The sequence below is a fragment of the Ursus maritimus genome, unplaced genomic scaffold (genome assembly GCF_017311325.1).
Source record: "Ursus maritimus isolate PB19 unplaced genomic scaffold, ASM1731132v1 scaffold_22, whole genome shotgun sequence".
Classification (NCBI taxonomy): domain Eukaryota; kingdom Metazoa; phylum Chordata; class Mammalia; order Carnivora; family Ursidae; genus Ursus; species Ursus maritimus.
Window position 1 is genome coordinate 34012473 of NW_024424675.1, and position 16299 is coordinate 34028771.

At 50.5% G+C, this 16299-nt stretch overlaps 1 protein-coding gene across 3 annotated transcripts in view; it reads right to left on the reverse strand.

The window, feature by feature from the left end:
- Positions 1-16299, reverse strand: part of ELMO2 (engulfment and cell motility 2) — a 38132-nt gene that overhangs the window by 14988 nt on the left and 6845 nt on the right. The window contains exons 1-9 of one of the 3 annotated variants that reach the window (XM_008698038.2): positions 12316-12427; positions 11984-12111; positions 11604-11644; positions 11083-11155; positions 10669-10719; positions 7293-7474; positions 5414-5513; positions 4152-4303; positions 1656-1734 (exon numbers count right to left, since the gene is read on the reverse strand). In XM_008698038.2, the coding sequence (XP_008696260.2) occupies positions 1656-1734; positions 4152-4303; positions 5414-5513; positions 7293-7474; positions 10669-10719; positions 11083-11155; positions 11604-11644; positions 11984-12061 (756 nt within the window). In that variant the 5' untranslated portion in view covers positions 12062-12111; positions 12316-12427. Of the gene's footprint in view, positions 1-1655; positions 1735-4151; positions 4304-5413; positions 5514-7292; positions 7475-10668; positions 10720-11082; positions 11156-11603; positions 11645-11983; positions 12112-12315; positions 12428-16299 lie in introns of those variants that run through there. The other 2 variants (XM_040638416.1, XM_040638417.1) reach the window with 2 other exon arrangements.

The window sequence follows — 16299 nt, forward strand, 5'->3', positions numbered from 1 at the left end:
GCAAATTCCCTCCTGACAACCGTCCGAACTTTTTCAAATTCCTATGGTCTAGTGCGCATCCAAAGCAACGTGGATTTATCTTTACTCTTTGCCACACCAGGCTGGAGGGGGATGCATTCGTGGTAGCATCTAGATGAAAGTCTCAGGCTGTTTCTGAATCTGATCTCCCCTGGCTGAACCACAAACTTATGTAAAGGCAGGTTACAAAGGAAAGACTGGGCAGTATTCCCTGGGGCCGGCATCCCCTTAATCCTGGATATAACGCTCGTCTCCAGCACTTCCCTGAGTGTTCTAACAAACGAGATTCACAGCACACGACCTTTCCCTGGGTCTTGGAGTTCCGTGAACCCCTCGATCAGAACAAGAGGTTCTCGCCCAGCTCTGACCTCCCCACCTGGAAGAGAGCTGGGGCCCTTTCCATATGGCGGTGCTACTTACAGTGACAGGCAGGTCTAGAGGGTTAAGGTGCTTGTCCTGCCGGCAGAAAGCAAAAAGCACAGAGAGAAGCAGATGGAAGAATGAGCTTTCAGCTTACATTCAAAACAGGACTAGGAAGGGAGAGATTAACAGAACAAAGCCATCCAAGAAAGACGAGGACACACAGAACTATAGATGCTCCTGGGCCTCCCCCGGGAAGCCACCAAGAGCTTAGTTCATGATCCCACATGAATTTCAACTTCCAGAGCCCATGGTGTGGAGAGAGAATTTAATAGTCTTTCTTTTGTACACCACTTGGGCTTTTTTTTTTTTTTTTTTTTTACCAGAGATATCTAGAGTGTCAGAGTTGGAAGGGCCCTTAGAGATCATTTAATCTGGCTCTTTCATTTACAGAAAGAGAAACAGAGCCGAGAGGTTAGAGCACCTGCCCAGCCCAGAAACGCACTTAGCCTCCGGGCCCCGGGCTCAGGTCAGGGCTTGCTCCCCGGCCCGGATGATGCCTGGTTTCCTCATTCGTAAAACTGGGCTCGTTTCTCCTCACGACACCCCTGTGAAGTACACAGAGCACGTGCTACTGCTCCCAAGCACAGGTGAGGACACCGGGCCTCAGAGCAGCAGAGCTGTGGGCATCGCGTCACACAGCCTACGGGCCGGGGGACAAAGCAGCTTCGAATCTGAGGGTCTTTAGACATGAAACTTCGCGCCAAGTTCCCCCACTCTGGCTTCCTTAAGTAAGGATCTCATTTGTCCCGCTGTCCCTGAACTGGACGGTGATGCCTAGAGGGCCTCCTCTCCCTTCGCCATCCTCTAGCTGGGGTCGGCAACGAAGACCAGACTGGGCTTGCCGTCTAGTTGTGTATACAAGGTCTTCTTGGAAGACAGCCACCCCTGTTTGTTCACCTATTGTCGGAGGCTCTTTGGGCTCTAATGACAAAGCTGACCGGCTGCCACACAGGCCATAAGCCCACAGAGCAAAGGATACTTACTCTCGGGCCCTTCAGAGGAAGAAGTCTGCAGGCCCTGCTCTGACCTGAGACCTGGGCCTCCCTGGGCCTTCCTTAGCAAGGCCGCTCTGAGGGCCCCTGACACAGAGGGATGGGAGGAAGGACTCTTGGGGAAATGGCCACGTGTCTGCTGTCTGCACAACAAAGGGTGGATGGGGACAATTCTTCTCCTGGAAGAGCCCAGATGAAAAGCTGGAAAAGGCAGCCACAGACCTGTCGCTTGTCCTCAGGAGCCTTCAGGAAAAGCGCGTTAATCAGTGCAATGGCGTAGGTCTGAATCTCCTGGTTGGAGCTGTGCCAGTGGAGAAAGAAGGTAGAGGGAGATTAGAAGACTGACCAGCAAGAGGACACCAGGTGCATTTGCAACGGTCGCTCACAGATGGTAATCAAATAATCATCCAGCGTGATCTCTCAGAAGCCTTAAAAGTGGGCACACTCTGTGACCCAGCAACTCTACTAATAACAATTTATCCAAAGACGGTAATCAGGGAGCTGGGCAAGATGTATTGACAAAACGTTTCGTTCAAATACTGTCAAAAAAAAGAAAGACAGACAGACAGACAGACCGGTAAATAATCCAAACGTCTGCCGACGCAGCTCTGTACACATCAGTCCTAAGTCGCCATTAAAATCACGTTGTAGAGTACAGGTTCTTCCCCCAGGATTCGGGAATGGGTTTGGAGTGTCTGTAAACCCTAGAAACGGTACAGAAACTATACCACGCAGTTGGTTGACTATGTGTTATTTTCTCCAAGGAAGTGAGAGTCTATAACTGTTACTGGATTTTCAAAGGCATATGGGATGTAAAAAAGATGTAGAACTACCCTTTTAGAAGAATCTCTAACATGGGGAAATGTGCAAGAGCTTTTACTCCATAAAAAAGTCAAGGTACACAGAGTATACAGAGTAAGCTCTCGCTTCTACTAAAAGTACGCGTGGAAAAAAACGCCTGGGAGGGCAGTCAGTTTAATGTGAACAGTGGTTCTGTCCGGAGGGGGGAAAACGGGCAAAGGATTCACTCTTTGTGCTTTTCTGTATTTTCAAAGTCTTCGACGACAAACTTACTTCATTTTTAAACAAATTTACTACAACCGTTCTCTGTAATCTTATAATCCTGGTACTTGGCAAGATGTCTCCACCGGCCACACTGGGGGTACACTTGGTGGCTCTTTTTCAGATGGGCCGGCAGACTTCCTGGTCAGGTGGGGGCATCTTGGAGGTCTTATGAAAGGCACTCAGTGTCCCAGCCCCAACACAGGAGGACATAATGTCTAGTAACAGCTACAGGCTGAAAACAGTCCTGGACTGACCCCTATGAAATGCCATGGTCCTCTACCATCCTTGGGGGAATTCAGAAATGAAGAAACAGAGGTAGGTCTGACGTCAGGAAACTCAGAACTCTCCATCTGGAGCTTATAATGGTCCCTTCACTTCAAACAACGTTTTTGGCTTTGGGTATGAAAACAGAGACTGAAGAATTCCTTTTTACATGGATTAGTTGGGGTGCGGGGACAGGTAGGGAGCAGAGCCGGGTGAAGACCAGGGTGCTATCAACGAGCAAAGCTGGGAACTGATAGGACATTCTGTTGGCATCTGCCCATGTCCAAAAAGCTAACAGGGAGCAAGAGTCAGAAAGGGGTCAACAGTGTCACCACGTTGTCTGGGGGAGTCCAGCCCTCTTAAATTGTAGAGAAGGCTTAAAGTGAAGTGAAAAGAATGGAGAGGAGAGCAACGGTGCTCCAAAGGGTTCATCTGTCTTCTGGTTTTACTGTCTGGTAAAATGTTTTAGGATGTGATAAGCTTCTTAGTTTTGTTTTGTTTTGACTTTTATTTTTATTTATTTATTTTTAAGTAGGCTCCACACCTAGCGTGGAGCCCAGTGCAGGGCTTGAACTCATGACCCTGAGATCAAGACCTGAGCTGAGATCAAGAGTCACACACTTAACCAACTGAACCACCCAGGCGCCCCCGTATTAAGCTTCTTAGAAAACAAACAAAAGCAAACAACTCCTGAAATGAATACCTATCCTGTGCTGGCCATGATCCAAGATCTTTTATCTCCTTTGATCCTTACAAGTCTGAGTGGTGGAGAGGACTAACCCCAGTCTGGAGAGGAGGAAACCGAGACCAGGCGAGACGAGGTAATTTGCTGAAGGCAGAGACCTGGTCAGTGTGCAGAAGAGCTGGGATCTGACTGGTAGCCCGAACTCACGCCCAATGCGGTATTTTTTGCTCGCCCCACAGCATACCGTTCGTCTGCTAAATGTTCATTCAACAGATACTAATTGACTTCTACTTAAATCAAAGCAGGGGACCCAAAAAGGATTGGTCCTTCTTCCCAGAGAGTTCAAAATTTAAAATGGGAGACAGGTAACAAAAATAAAGAATTTTATATCATTATCATAGGTACAAAGAGAGACTATTTGGCCCAAGGAGGAGAGAGCGCCTAATTCTGTCTGGTGCGCGGTGGGACAGGAAGGCTGGGAGCACTCGGCTTCATCCTGAGGGACGAGGAGCGCCACAGACGATTTTAGCAGGAGCATGACATGATCGGGTCCAAATCCCGGGAGCGTCCCGGCAATAGGGTGGAAGTGCTGATGAATGAGTGAATGAGCAGACTGGCGGCTTGGAACACAAACAAACGGGGGCTGGGAGATGGACAGAGGACGAGAGGTGAGAAGGGAAGCTGGGGCAGGGTCTCTTACTCACACCTGGAGGTGAGAGATGAGCTGTCCCACGGTGATTTCCTCCGCGATCTTCTGGTACAGACTCTGGCTGTTCAAGACCATGCTCTCCAGGATGGCCAGGGACCTCTGAAGGATGGACACGTCCACCATGGGCTGGCTCACGTACCCTGCAATCTACAGCCAGTGAGGGACCGGTCAGTCAGGAAGCCCAGTGCCTAGGAGTGCTGGACGGCCTGGGTTTCTGACGTTAGCCCACGAAGGCTTTCCTCCCGGGTTTGTGGCCCACATGGGAGAGGCTGTCCCCATGTGGACAGTGGTATCTGGTTTATGGCCACCCTGGCCAATGTGCCGGGACTTCCCTAGGCATGGACAACTACATTTCAAATGACAGCATCCAGTCAACTGTGTTTCCTCAAAATCTAAGGGCTCAATCATTTGTTTTCAAAATAAGGGTTGAGGCATGAAAAAGCTAAGTGTAGAAAGTACAGGATCTTCCTGAAACCGGGATCTCCTTTTACCTCCATGTACCCCTCTCCTGACACGAGTCCTGTCCCTACATGCACACAGGACGGCAGAGACTCGGGAGGCAGGAAGGCCTCAGAGTCTTGTAATCTAAAAACTCCCCATTATTCCCAACCCCCATTATAATGTCCCCGACACATGGTCATTTCACTTTTGCCTAAATATCTCCAGCATCAGGAAGTTCCCAATGTCCCAAGCCAATGACAGGTGTGATTCTAGGTCAGTGGATACATGACTCATTGGTTTTAGTCCAGTTTTGAGAATCGACACCGCCTCTTCCTGCGGAAGAAAGGAAAGGCAAAAGTAGAAGTGTCCCCTCCCACCCACCGAGTTCGATCTGACAATCCAAACAGGCTGCTCTGCAGATCTGTCAACAGAACGCAGACTTAGAAATCTAAGGCGAACAAAATGATCATGGAAGCCAAAGAGAAGGCAGCGCTCGGGAAGCAGGTCGGCAGACTCAGGGCTGCTACTGGTGGCCTGGCTGGTGTCATCCCAAGTCTCACTGGCAATTCCATCCTGCTTTGGCCACATCCAGTTCCCAGAGCCCGTTTCCATCTTCTCAGAGCAGGCCCTGAGAGAACAGTGAAGGGACTCTTTCAGGAGCCCCAGGAAGACCCGCGTGTGAGGATGAAAAATCAGGTCTCGGGGATAGAAAGCCGACCCTCAGCAGAATGGCTGTCTTGCCTGCATCTCTCCATAAATCGACAGGACAACTGGCCACGGAGGGAGGAGAGGACGACGGAATGCTGGAGGCCTCACCTGCTTAATGAAGGTGATTGAAACCATGTCCCAGGAAACAATGCCGTGGTCCATGAGCTCTAAGAAGGCAGTCAAGGTGAATGCCAGCATCTCACTGTAGCTGAGACATAAGTAAAACACACCCCAAATCATACAAAGATTCAGAGCTGGGGAACACAGGTGTGACGGCAGCCGCAATGGGGACGGATTTCAGCGTGAGCGCCGGGATGGTCAGCACAGCTGTGAGTAAGCACCTGCATGCACACCTGGCCAGGTGTGCCGCAGATTCTGTCCAGGTATCCATCTCTGGGATAAAAGAGCTGCCGGGGGATTGGCTTTCCTTCCCTATATCACCTCACCTCAGGGCAACACGATCACTCATCCGTTTCCCAAAACCAAAAAAGGTATCAGACCTTTGTCGACCCCAGTACTTGGCAGGGTACCCAAGGGAGCTCACAGCCCATGTTCAAGGCCAAGAGGCAGCAAACGAACTTTGGACAGGGGCTCAATTCCTGTTCAACTATTTACTAACTGTGCAAATTTTATCTTTCCAAACTTCAAATTCCTCCTCTGTAAAACTGAATGAATCTCACAGCATTAAGATCCCAGGGTCATGGTGAAGGCAAGATGACAATGTGTGCAAAACCCTGGCTTCAGTGCTGATGGAGAATGGGGAGTCCAGTGCCTTCTCTCCTGTGTCCCTCCTCTTTCTACACACCACCCCTTATACAGCTGTACAGTGCTCTACATTTAACCAGCCCTATTCCCATTGGCAAGGCAGGTTCGGATCCGTTAACAACACTCCTTGTGACAGCACTGCAGTGTAAGCAGCAGCCCCATTTTAAAGAGGAGGAAACCAAGGCCAGTCTAATCCTGTACCTCCTGGAGACGGCAGAAGTCTCGAAGGGCCGCTGAACGCTTCAGGATGTCTGTGCTGCTGCAAAATCCGAGACTAAACACCTAAGATTAGGTGCTTGGCTTTGGCTGAAAATTTCAATAGCTGGCCCATCAGCTGAAAAGATTTCTGACTCCCTCTGTGCCAGCTGAGAGGGACAGAAAGCCACCACAGGCTAGACGGCTAACTAAACATCTGTTCACTCACGGCTGGCCACGGGCACGGTGTCCCACCGCACTCATCTGAGCACTGGAGTATCACAGAGATGTCTGTGGCCTATTGCAAAGTTCTGGAGCTCCTCCTCCCTGTGAAAATGGGCGGTAGGGAGATGGTGAATCTATGCTGAGCACAGAGGAAGGCCTGTGTGTGTGTGCTCGCGTGTGCGTGTGTGGGGTGGGGAGGTGACTGGAAACGGAGGAAGCAGGCGGGTGATTAAGAATAGACAGATGATAGGGCGCCTGGGTGGCACAGCGGTTAAGCGTCTGCCTTCGGCTCAGGGCGTGATCCCGGCGTTATGGGATCGAGCCCCGCATCAGGCTCCTCCGCTATGAGCTTGCTTCTTCCTCTCCCACTCCCCCTGCTTGTGTTCCCTCTCTCGCTGGCTGTCTCTGTGTTAAGTAAATAAATAAAATCTTAAAAAAAAAAAAAAAAAGAATAGACAGATGCCCGTTCTGGTCAATTCCGGAGCTAGTCTGCTCACTAGCTTCCACCGGGCCAATCATTTTCCATAAATTAACGGATCTGTCATGACCTGCCTTCTCTCTTCCTGACTTCCGTGCCCCCTGATTTTACTACTGCTCGGCATCTGTGAAGACCACCTAGATTCAGAACAGCATCCAGGACCACAACAGCGAATCCCGGTGTGCAGACCCTGTACGCGGCACACTGCTCCGCACACAGAAGGTGTTCAGTGAACTCAAGTGACCCGGCGGAGAGGAGACAAGGCTGCCCTACAGAACGAAGTCGGTCTCTGAAACCCCCCAGTAAGAGCTCAGGAATACTCACTGGGACAAGAGCTTGGTTCCACTTTCCACAAGCCGTGTCAGCACAATGATGCCATCCATGTTGATGAACTCAGTGGCGAAGGTCACATCAGCAGAGAGCTTGGCCAGCTCCTTCATGGCATCCAGCCGGGTCTCCATGTTGGACGACTGGGTCCTCTCCATCAGCTGGCGTGCAGCCCGGGACTATGGGACCAGGGACAAGATGCATATGCCGTCTGCTCCTGCGGCAGGTTACTGCTCTGTGAATAGCTCATAAAGGCTTTTCTGTGGACATCCAAGCCCGAGGCAGAACTCGTGGAGTTGCTTCCTAAATGCTTATTGGATCAATCAGGAAATTACCAGTATGCCAAGACCAATCTGGAGCTACGTATGCCCTTTCCGCAGCGCTCTGGTCTATGGGTTACACAAACTTCCCACTGAAGGACTACAAAAGACACCGGGGAGACAGCAGTCCGTCACCTTTGCAAGTCACAGAGACACAGACATTGACTCAACAGAGGGGAGTTTTCTATTCATTTAAGCCATTAGACAGTAGACCAGGCCGCGTCTCTTGATGTAATGAGCTCTCGGTCACTAAAAGCAATCAAGGAGAATCTGGAAAACCAGCTGTCAAAGATGCTACACTGGGGATTCTTGCATTGGGTGGAGGACTTAATCTGATGATCACCTTTAAAGTCCCTTTTGATCTCAAAATGCGATAAGCCTGACAAGTGTTTTTTAACTTTCTCTGAAAGCCTATATCATTGTTCCTCAAACTGATGGTCCTGGGGAACTTTTAAAAATACCAAGGAACCGGAAGCTTTCAAAATAGCTTCTTCAAAGTGATGGCTGGTGACCAAGCCTTCTCCTAGCACATGAACTTTTCCCAGCAGAATGCCTGCTTCCTTTCTGCAAGCTCCAGCCACAAGCCCTCCGCTAGTGTCCACCGGCCCTTCCTCTTGCTGAACTTCCTAGCTTTAGAGCCAGGGCCCCCACAAGTGACCGACCTGCCATTCATCATTCTCTATTTTTTTTTGTCTGTTAATTAATATTCTCAGCTGGAATGGAAGAGCCTTGAGAGCAAAATGCCCCTGCGGTCTTTATTTTTTCTTACAGTGCTCAGCAAGTGACTGCAGCCCGGCTCCTGCTGCTGGCCAAGGAGTCAGGCCTGGTCACCTCTCTCCCCCTCTGCCTCTCCTCATTGATTATCACACAGATGGCCCTAGAGCGGCACACGGCTCTGGATGACACAGAAATCCTCCAGGCTCCCCACGGTGGAGAAAATGCACTCCGCGAGAAAAGGTCACAGGATAGAACAATTTGAAGAGCACTAGTCTGCATCACACTTAGAAACTTCCAACTCCAAATGTTAATTTCCCTCCTGAGACAGCGTTTCTGGGCCGCTGCCTCCTGCTCCAGAGAGATGTACTCCTGGGAAAGTCAACCACTCTGCGCAGGAGGCCTGTAAAATGCTTCAGCACGTCTATGAAAGCAACTCCCAGACGGTCACATTAAGCTATCAGCGCTCACGTGGGCGGGGGGTGGGGGGAAATGAAGTCCTTGGGATGAGAAGGGTTCTGGAGAAGGGGGAAAGCAGGAGAACGCGGCGGTGAGAATACTGGCCGGGAGTCACACAGCCTCGGGTTTGAGAGGCAGCTCAGCCACGTCTGTATCTGTGTGACAAGTGGCAAGTCACTTAACCTGCGTCTCTGTTTGCTCATCTGCAAAACGGGGCTATCAAGAGTACCCATCTCTTCGGGTATCTGTCAAGATGAGAGGATACACTATATGTTATTACTCCTCGCCACCCTTCGGCTCAGATGGTCCAGTCTCTTGCCTCGCCAAGAAAACAGCTGCCACCGTGCCCTTAATTTTCTGGCAGCCCTTCTACAGCTAAGTGACCCCCCATACGGATCCTCCTCCTCGGGGACCGAGCCGTCAGAAATCCCTCCACCCGGGCTTTGGGTTCCCCCGTCTGACCCAGTGAGGTCCTGTTCCATTAATTACCCCCTTTCCTGCACCATCAACCTTCCTCTCTTCCATCTCAACTTATTTTCAAAGACACATAAATTGCCACAGAAGTCAGCAGCTATGGAGGGTCAGAGGAGGCGGGGAACTGGGTAGATGAGGGATGGGAGTGGGAGGGAGACCTTCCACTGTATCTTTGTCAAACTTTTTGATTTTTGTAACCCAGGAATGTTTTACCCCTTTTTAAAAAGCATTATCTTTTTGGCTCCACATCCCCGAGTTCCTGCCTTCTGCTGTCTACTTCCTTTTATAACCAAGCTTCCTGATAATGCGGTGAAGTCGGGGACCCCACTTTGCCACCGCTGTAGCCTGGCTGTCACTCATCACCCTACCAGGGCTGTCTTCACAGAGGTCACCAGGGACCATGGACTTCCCGGATCAGTGAACAGCTTTTCTGCTCTCTGTCGACTTGATCTCTGCTCGCTGCAGACCACGCCTTCCTCTAACCTCACACTCCCTGCCCCCTCTCCCCTTGGGTCTCCTGGTTTTCTCTCTGCCCTTCTGGTCCCTTCCTTAGTTATCTTTCAGGACCTCTGGCAGGAATCTGGGAGTCGCCTCAGTGTCTTCCCTTTCCTTCCACATCCAGTATATCATCATCTCCCCAGGTTTACCTCTAAATACCTCTCATGCCTGTCCTCTCATCTCCACTGTCACTTGCCTTCACTTCATGGGCTGTTAACATTCCTCATTAGCTTCTTAAAGATTCCTCCTACCACCCATCTTCTTTTTTTAGCCCATCTTCCACACTGTCACTACAGTGATCTTCCTAAAATATAAATCTAAACATAATGTACCTTCCTGCTTAAAATCTTTCAATGTCCCCACATTCCCTTCTGAATCAAGTCTAAACCCATGAGCAGGCCATCTAGGACCCTTCCAGGTCTGGCTCCCCACTGGTTCCTACAGACCCCGCCTCCCCCAAACAAAGCACATCTCTCTGCTTGGGACACTTTTCATTTTCTTCTTTCTCCCGCTAATTCTTGCTTATCCTTCAACATGTGCGCTAAACGGCCCCTTCTCTGGAAAGGTTTTCTGGGAATCCTCAGGCTGAGCCAGGCAGCCCCTTTTCGGAATCCCCACAGCTCCCAACCAACTTTCTGTCAAGATCCTTGAGAGAGGCCTTTGTTTAATTCTAACAAGGTTGTGAGAGCAAAGATTGACTTTTTTTTTTTAAGTAATTTGTACATCCAACGTGGGGCTCGAACTCAGAACCCCGAGATCAAGAGTCGGATGCTCCACTGACGGAGCCAGCCAGGCGCCCCTCAAAAATGGACTTTCTAAGCTCTGCAGTCCTGGTTCCTAGAAGAGAGTCTGGCCCGTGGTGGTCCTATATGTGTTAAAAACACTCCTGAGGAGAGCCGGATACCTACCGGGGAGATAGCCAGCTGTAAGATGGTCCCATTCTTAATGTCACTGCGCGTCTGGGTAACAAAGAGAAAAAAGAGCAACTAAGATACAATATTAAAATTGTGCAAGCCAGCTGAGTCAACGAGACTGTGCTGTCTTTTACGGTAGCTGTGACCGAGCCTCTTCGGTCAGGCCTCCTTCTGCGTGCTTCCTGCCCGAGAACTTCTCAGACACCCTGCATGTGCCCCGGGCCCTCCGGAGGTAGAAGCCACGGTTTTCCAGCCACTAGAGGAGGCAGGGCTGGGGTGCCCCAATCTACCCCGGAGGCGGCCCTTCCCCCGTAAACAGAAGCTGCCCGCATGTCAGCAAGGCCGGCTGCACCGCCTCCTCGGGCCTGGCCGTGCAGCCCCCGTGCTGACCTGCGCTCCCGCACTCACCTGCTCGGTGATGTAGAGCTGCGGGCCGTCTGCGTAACGGAGGGTGTAATACTCTGGGTTCGGCAACGACCACCTGTGTGAGAAACACAGAGTACAGCCGTCCAGCCCTTCCGCCGGGCCCGCCTAGAAGCTGCAGGTGTATTCATCATTTCTGCCAGAGTCGCCTCAGGGGTTGGGCGGCCTGTCTGGAGGATGCGGGACCCAAAGCTTCAGGCTGAGATGCTGACCGAATCACCCGCTCAGCCCTGGGTACCGGCTGGCGTGGCAGAAGGTGGTCCATACAACTCTGCGTGGACCTCCCACCCCACTGGGGCCTCAGGCGGGGCATTCCTGGGCTTACAGGAAAAAGAAGGATTTCTACGAGGTCTTAGGGACATCCTCCTCAGCTCTACTTCCTTTGTAAGACAATGATCCACAGAAGCTCCATTCCTGGACCCAACTAACGAGATTCCTCTCAAGGTGGGGCAGGGTTCCTGTAGTGGTTAGCCTACCATCGTCCGGAACGAGGGCTTTCCACTCACCCATCACAAACTTCCTTGATGATGGATGCCAGAGGCCGTTTCTGAAAGACAGAGAGAGAGAGAGATCCTTCACCAGCAACCACATGCTACTCATGGCAAGCTTCCGATGACGGGCTGCCAAGAACCAAGAAGGATCAACCCGGGGCCTGCGCGGGGACTGCCTCCCTGACAGCTTCTGTTGCAGAGGAGGCCACTCTCCCAAGCCGGGGGACCGAACTTCCATGGGTGGGACAGGCCTTGACCTTCCTATGGCTGGCTCTTACTCCTAATGCCAAAGGTCCCCATCCCTGAAGACACCCCCTGCTGTGCACTTTCCCGATCCCCCGCCCCCCTGCCCCCGCCCTGTGTCACTGCTTCTGCTTCTCCTCTAAGGAGCTCACCTGGTCAATTTCGAGGAGCTGAGCATTAGCACCTGGCCACTCAATGGCTACTTTGACAATGTCTGATGGCGGTGGCATTGTTCCCAATGGGCCCTACTTCTCCAAGAAACACACACAGACACAGCCGCCTAGAGAGAAAGAATCCAAGAGAAGGAAAGAGAGAGTTTGCCTTCATTTTTCACTCGTTAGATATTTTTGAGAATCAGAAGACAGATAGTGTCCAAAGTAACATATGGGACTACTTGGTTGGAATTTTTCTACATCACACCAGACCCTCTCCTTGGGCTTTTTGTCTCTTTTAGATTAAATCAGCAAGTAGAAATGGGACAGACCTATCCATCAACTGCAGTTCAGCCAGTAGCAAGGTCTGCCAACGTTGACACTTCGGTCTAAGGGTCAGGAGAACTGTGTGGTAGAAGAATGAATTTACTGCAGATTCCTGTCTTGGGACCTTGGGAGGGAGAAGCATATGCTCTGAGACAGATAAGAATAGGCAGAGCCTTTTCTTGGTTGAGTGGTTGGCTGACGGAGCCAGCCCACTTCTGTTCCACAGCCATCCTAGGAAGATCCCAGTGTCAGCAAGGCCTGGCCACATGCTCTCTCGCCTCCTCCTTAGTTACTGCTGCCACTCCTTCCCCCTCAAAGGACACAATGTGGAGCCTCCTCTGTGTGGGATGACGCAGAGTTCAGAAGATGGGGAAGAGAACTGGGACAGGAAATGCTATTTTAGTCCCTACTGCCAAGGGCAAGGGCTGCTGGATCTCAAGTGTAAGGAGGTAAAGATGGCCTCACACAAAGGCCCCTTTAGAGGAGGACGAGGCTTCGGAAGCATCTCTGACCCCTCCCCCATTTGTCTCCAAAATAAAGGAAAATAAATCATTTTGAACAGGTCTGGAAGATGGGCCCACGTGACCGGTCTCCTAGGCAACTCCGCTAGCTTAGTGGTATTCTAAGCAGCAGCTAAAGCGTCCTCTCTCCAAGGTCTGATGAAGGCAAGTCACTCGACTGATGGATTATTTCCATGTATATTTACATTCCTTGCCTACAGGTTCAGGAGAGGCCTCTCTCTTAATGAAAAAGACCTTTCTCCGGCATCCAGGCTCAGCCGCAATTCATGCTTCGTTGATGGAGATCGCCTGGCTCACCCGAGCTCTCAGCAGAGCGGTTGCTAAGCTGTTATTCGTGTGTGCTATCAACTTTTAGGCCCAGACGCAGAGGTCAGTTCTCACAGCCCTGTGGGCATAGACCCGTCTGGTGAAAGGGGTAAAAGTCCCTTCCCCTACACACCGTGAGTCTCAGTGAGAGGGAAGCTTCCGTGACCATTTCCTGATCAGGGTGGGCTGCCCCAGAAGGCCAGTGTCAACACTGCCAGCATTTCCAGCACGTGACAATGCACAGATGGTGTTCCAAGTGCTTTCCCTGATTCTGCTGAGCCCTCCCAGCAGCCTCATGAAGTAGGCGGAATCAGACTATTACCTCTGAGATGACACAGCTGGAGGTCGGTTAAAGGGCCCCAGTTCAACCAGCTAATAGGAAAGGGGACAGAACTTGGGGCTGACTTTGGCCGGTGCTCTTCCCCTCCCCCCCGAGCCAGCCTGAATTTCTGTTCGTTGCAACTAAATCAAGCCTAAAGGGGCTGTGGGGTGCTGGTCTGATGGTCCCTAAAGCTTCCGCGACATCTGCAGCTCCAAGCAGCATTTCCTGCATGGGATGTTCGTGCGCCTAGACACCCAATGAACTGCTCCCGTTAGAATACCTCCTGGTTGAAAGGAGACATAGCAAAGCAGGGGTGGGACCGTGACTCTCTGGATGCCTAGGGCAGGCATCCTTATCCTTACCGGTAAATGTGCCATAATTAGGAGGTATGACTGTACAGTTGTGAGATCATTTTTTAAAACTGAGATATAATTTACATACGAAACGCACAGAGCTCATGTACGTGTGTATATCTAGAATAGAAATGCACACATCTCTCTGTAACCACCACCCGACACAAGACTTGGAACATTTTCATCACCCTAGAAAATTCCCTCCTACCTCCTTCCAGTCAATCCCCCACCTTCCAGCCCTCCAAGAGGCAACTCCTTTCTGACTTCACTCGCCATACATGAGTGTTGCCTGTTTTTGTACTTTGTACACACGGAGGCGCACAGGATGGCTTCTTAGACCACTTGTCACTTGGTTCTTTCCTTGAAAAAAGTAGGTGGTGCAGGTGCAAGAGATGGGATAACTGTCCTGCTGAAGAAGTGACTGGATTTGGACCCAACGGACTCAGGACCCAGTCACAGTCTCATCCCTAGGTGTCCGGGCGAAGTGGACGTGTCCCTTTCACCCAAGTCTCTACTGTGGGATGGGAGTGTTGAACTAAAGCACGTGTAGAGTGCCTCCTAAGTCTAAAAGTCCACGATTCTAAAGTAGAACTTGCAAATCCAAATGAAGATTGCCCATTTCAAAGAAACTATGCCCTTATTTCAACAGTGTTGCTAAGAAACGATCGTATTTGTTAGAACTCCTTTCTGGATACGTCTTTGGAGACAAAGAAACTCAAGCTCATTCTTTAGCCATTTCACTTTACTCTGACCCCGCCTGGCATTTCCTCGGTGGACTGTTTCTTTACTCAACTTCGCCTTGAGGGATTCTTGGCTGTTCCAAAAATTCATATCCATTTTAAAGCGTGGAGATTTGCAACCGCCAAGACTATTCAAGAGATACTACGAGCCCCCATTCTCAGTGACTCTGCCCTTTCTGTCATAGGGCAGGCTGTCCGTCTGTACTGAATGACACTCTCCCCACCCCTGCCCCAGCTGGTGGGACCGAGGTGAACACTCAACCTCGGCTGGATGAATCCAATTCTTTCTCCTAAATTTAAAGACACGAACAAGGAAGTTGGATGACAAGGGGCCCTGGAGCAGAAAGGTCATAGTCTCAGAGCAGGTACCGCGGCAAGCCAAAGCCGCTGGCACGCCAAAGATACCGAGAAGCAAAAACCAAGAGCCTTTCAGAGGAAGCTGTTCTGCAGGAAGAATCCAGAAACGTGTAGATAAGTGGAGGCCAGAAACCAGAAACCACAAAGTCCCAAAAAGAGATGAGAAAGCCTGATGACTTCCCAGATTCCATGGCTCCGACTCCTGCACTTGGGGTGCCTGAAATTCCCCTGGATCCTGCCAAAAACAACCTCCTTTAGATGGCGTTAGCTGCTTTTTCTGTTCACTGCAACGAGAAGGCCTGACACTAAGCTTTGAAGGAACTCTGATATGGGGTTCCGCACAGACAGCGGTGTAACAGGCACAGGATAATGGCAGTGAGCAGGCCCTTACTTAACACCAGCTCCATTAATGAAGAGTGCAACCCACTTAGAGAAGTCTGGTGTGTTCAAAACAGATCAGTTATGTAAGTGCCTTATAGTAATCATGTGGTATATAATAGTAATGGGTAGACAGCCTCCTTATAGTTGATCACTCCTTTTTTTCAAAGATTTTATGTATGTATGTATGTATGTATGTATGTATGTATTTTACAAGGGGGGTGGGTGGAGGAGCAGAGGGAGAGGGATAAGCAGACTCTGCTGAGCACGGAGCCCCATGGGGGGCTCATTTCCATGACCCTGAGATCACGACCTGAGCTGAAATCAAGAGTTGGTCGCTCAGCCCACTGGGCCACCCAGGCGCCCCTGATCACACTCCCTGCCATAGCATTATTACAGCTGATGCTCAAGGAACCCTGAAAATCATCGCCACTTTACAGATGAGACGACTGAAGTTCAGATGGGTTAAGAAACTCGTCTTCCACAGGGTCCTTCCCACGCCTCCTCTCCCTCCAAAGAAAAGAAAGAAATCAGATCAGAACTGGATCTCAAGCCTGAGTTGTGTGACTTCAAAGTTCTTTTCCCTCTACATAATACTTCTTTGATGCTGATGACATTAGCTAACTAGTACGTGGTGCTAAGGTCCTTTTCTAAGGACTTTAAAACATGTATCGATTCATTTAATCCACACAGCAACCCTGTGTGGTATATTTTTATGCCCATTTAACAGATAAGACAATGCAAAGCACAGAGACATTAAGGACCATGCTCAGTGTCACACAGCGAATAATAATTATTAGATTCCGGGTAGTCTGGTGTCGTTTGAAAGCCATGTGAGCAGCAGGTAGAGCTGTCTGTGGCCCGCAGCAGGTGCCTGGAGGATTCTGGTTTGCCGTACCTGGAGCAAAAGCACCCTGAAGGGAAGAGACCTGCAGAGCAAGAGCTCAGCGGTCCCACAGGGAGTGGTTCCCCACTGTCTAGAGAAGAGTCACACTTCCTCACGTGCCAGCAG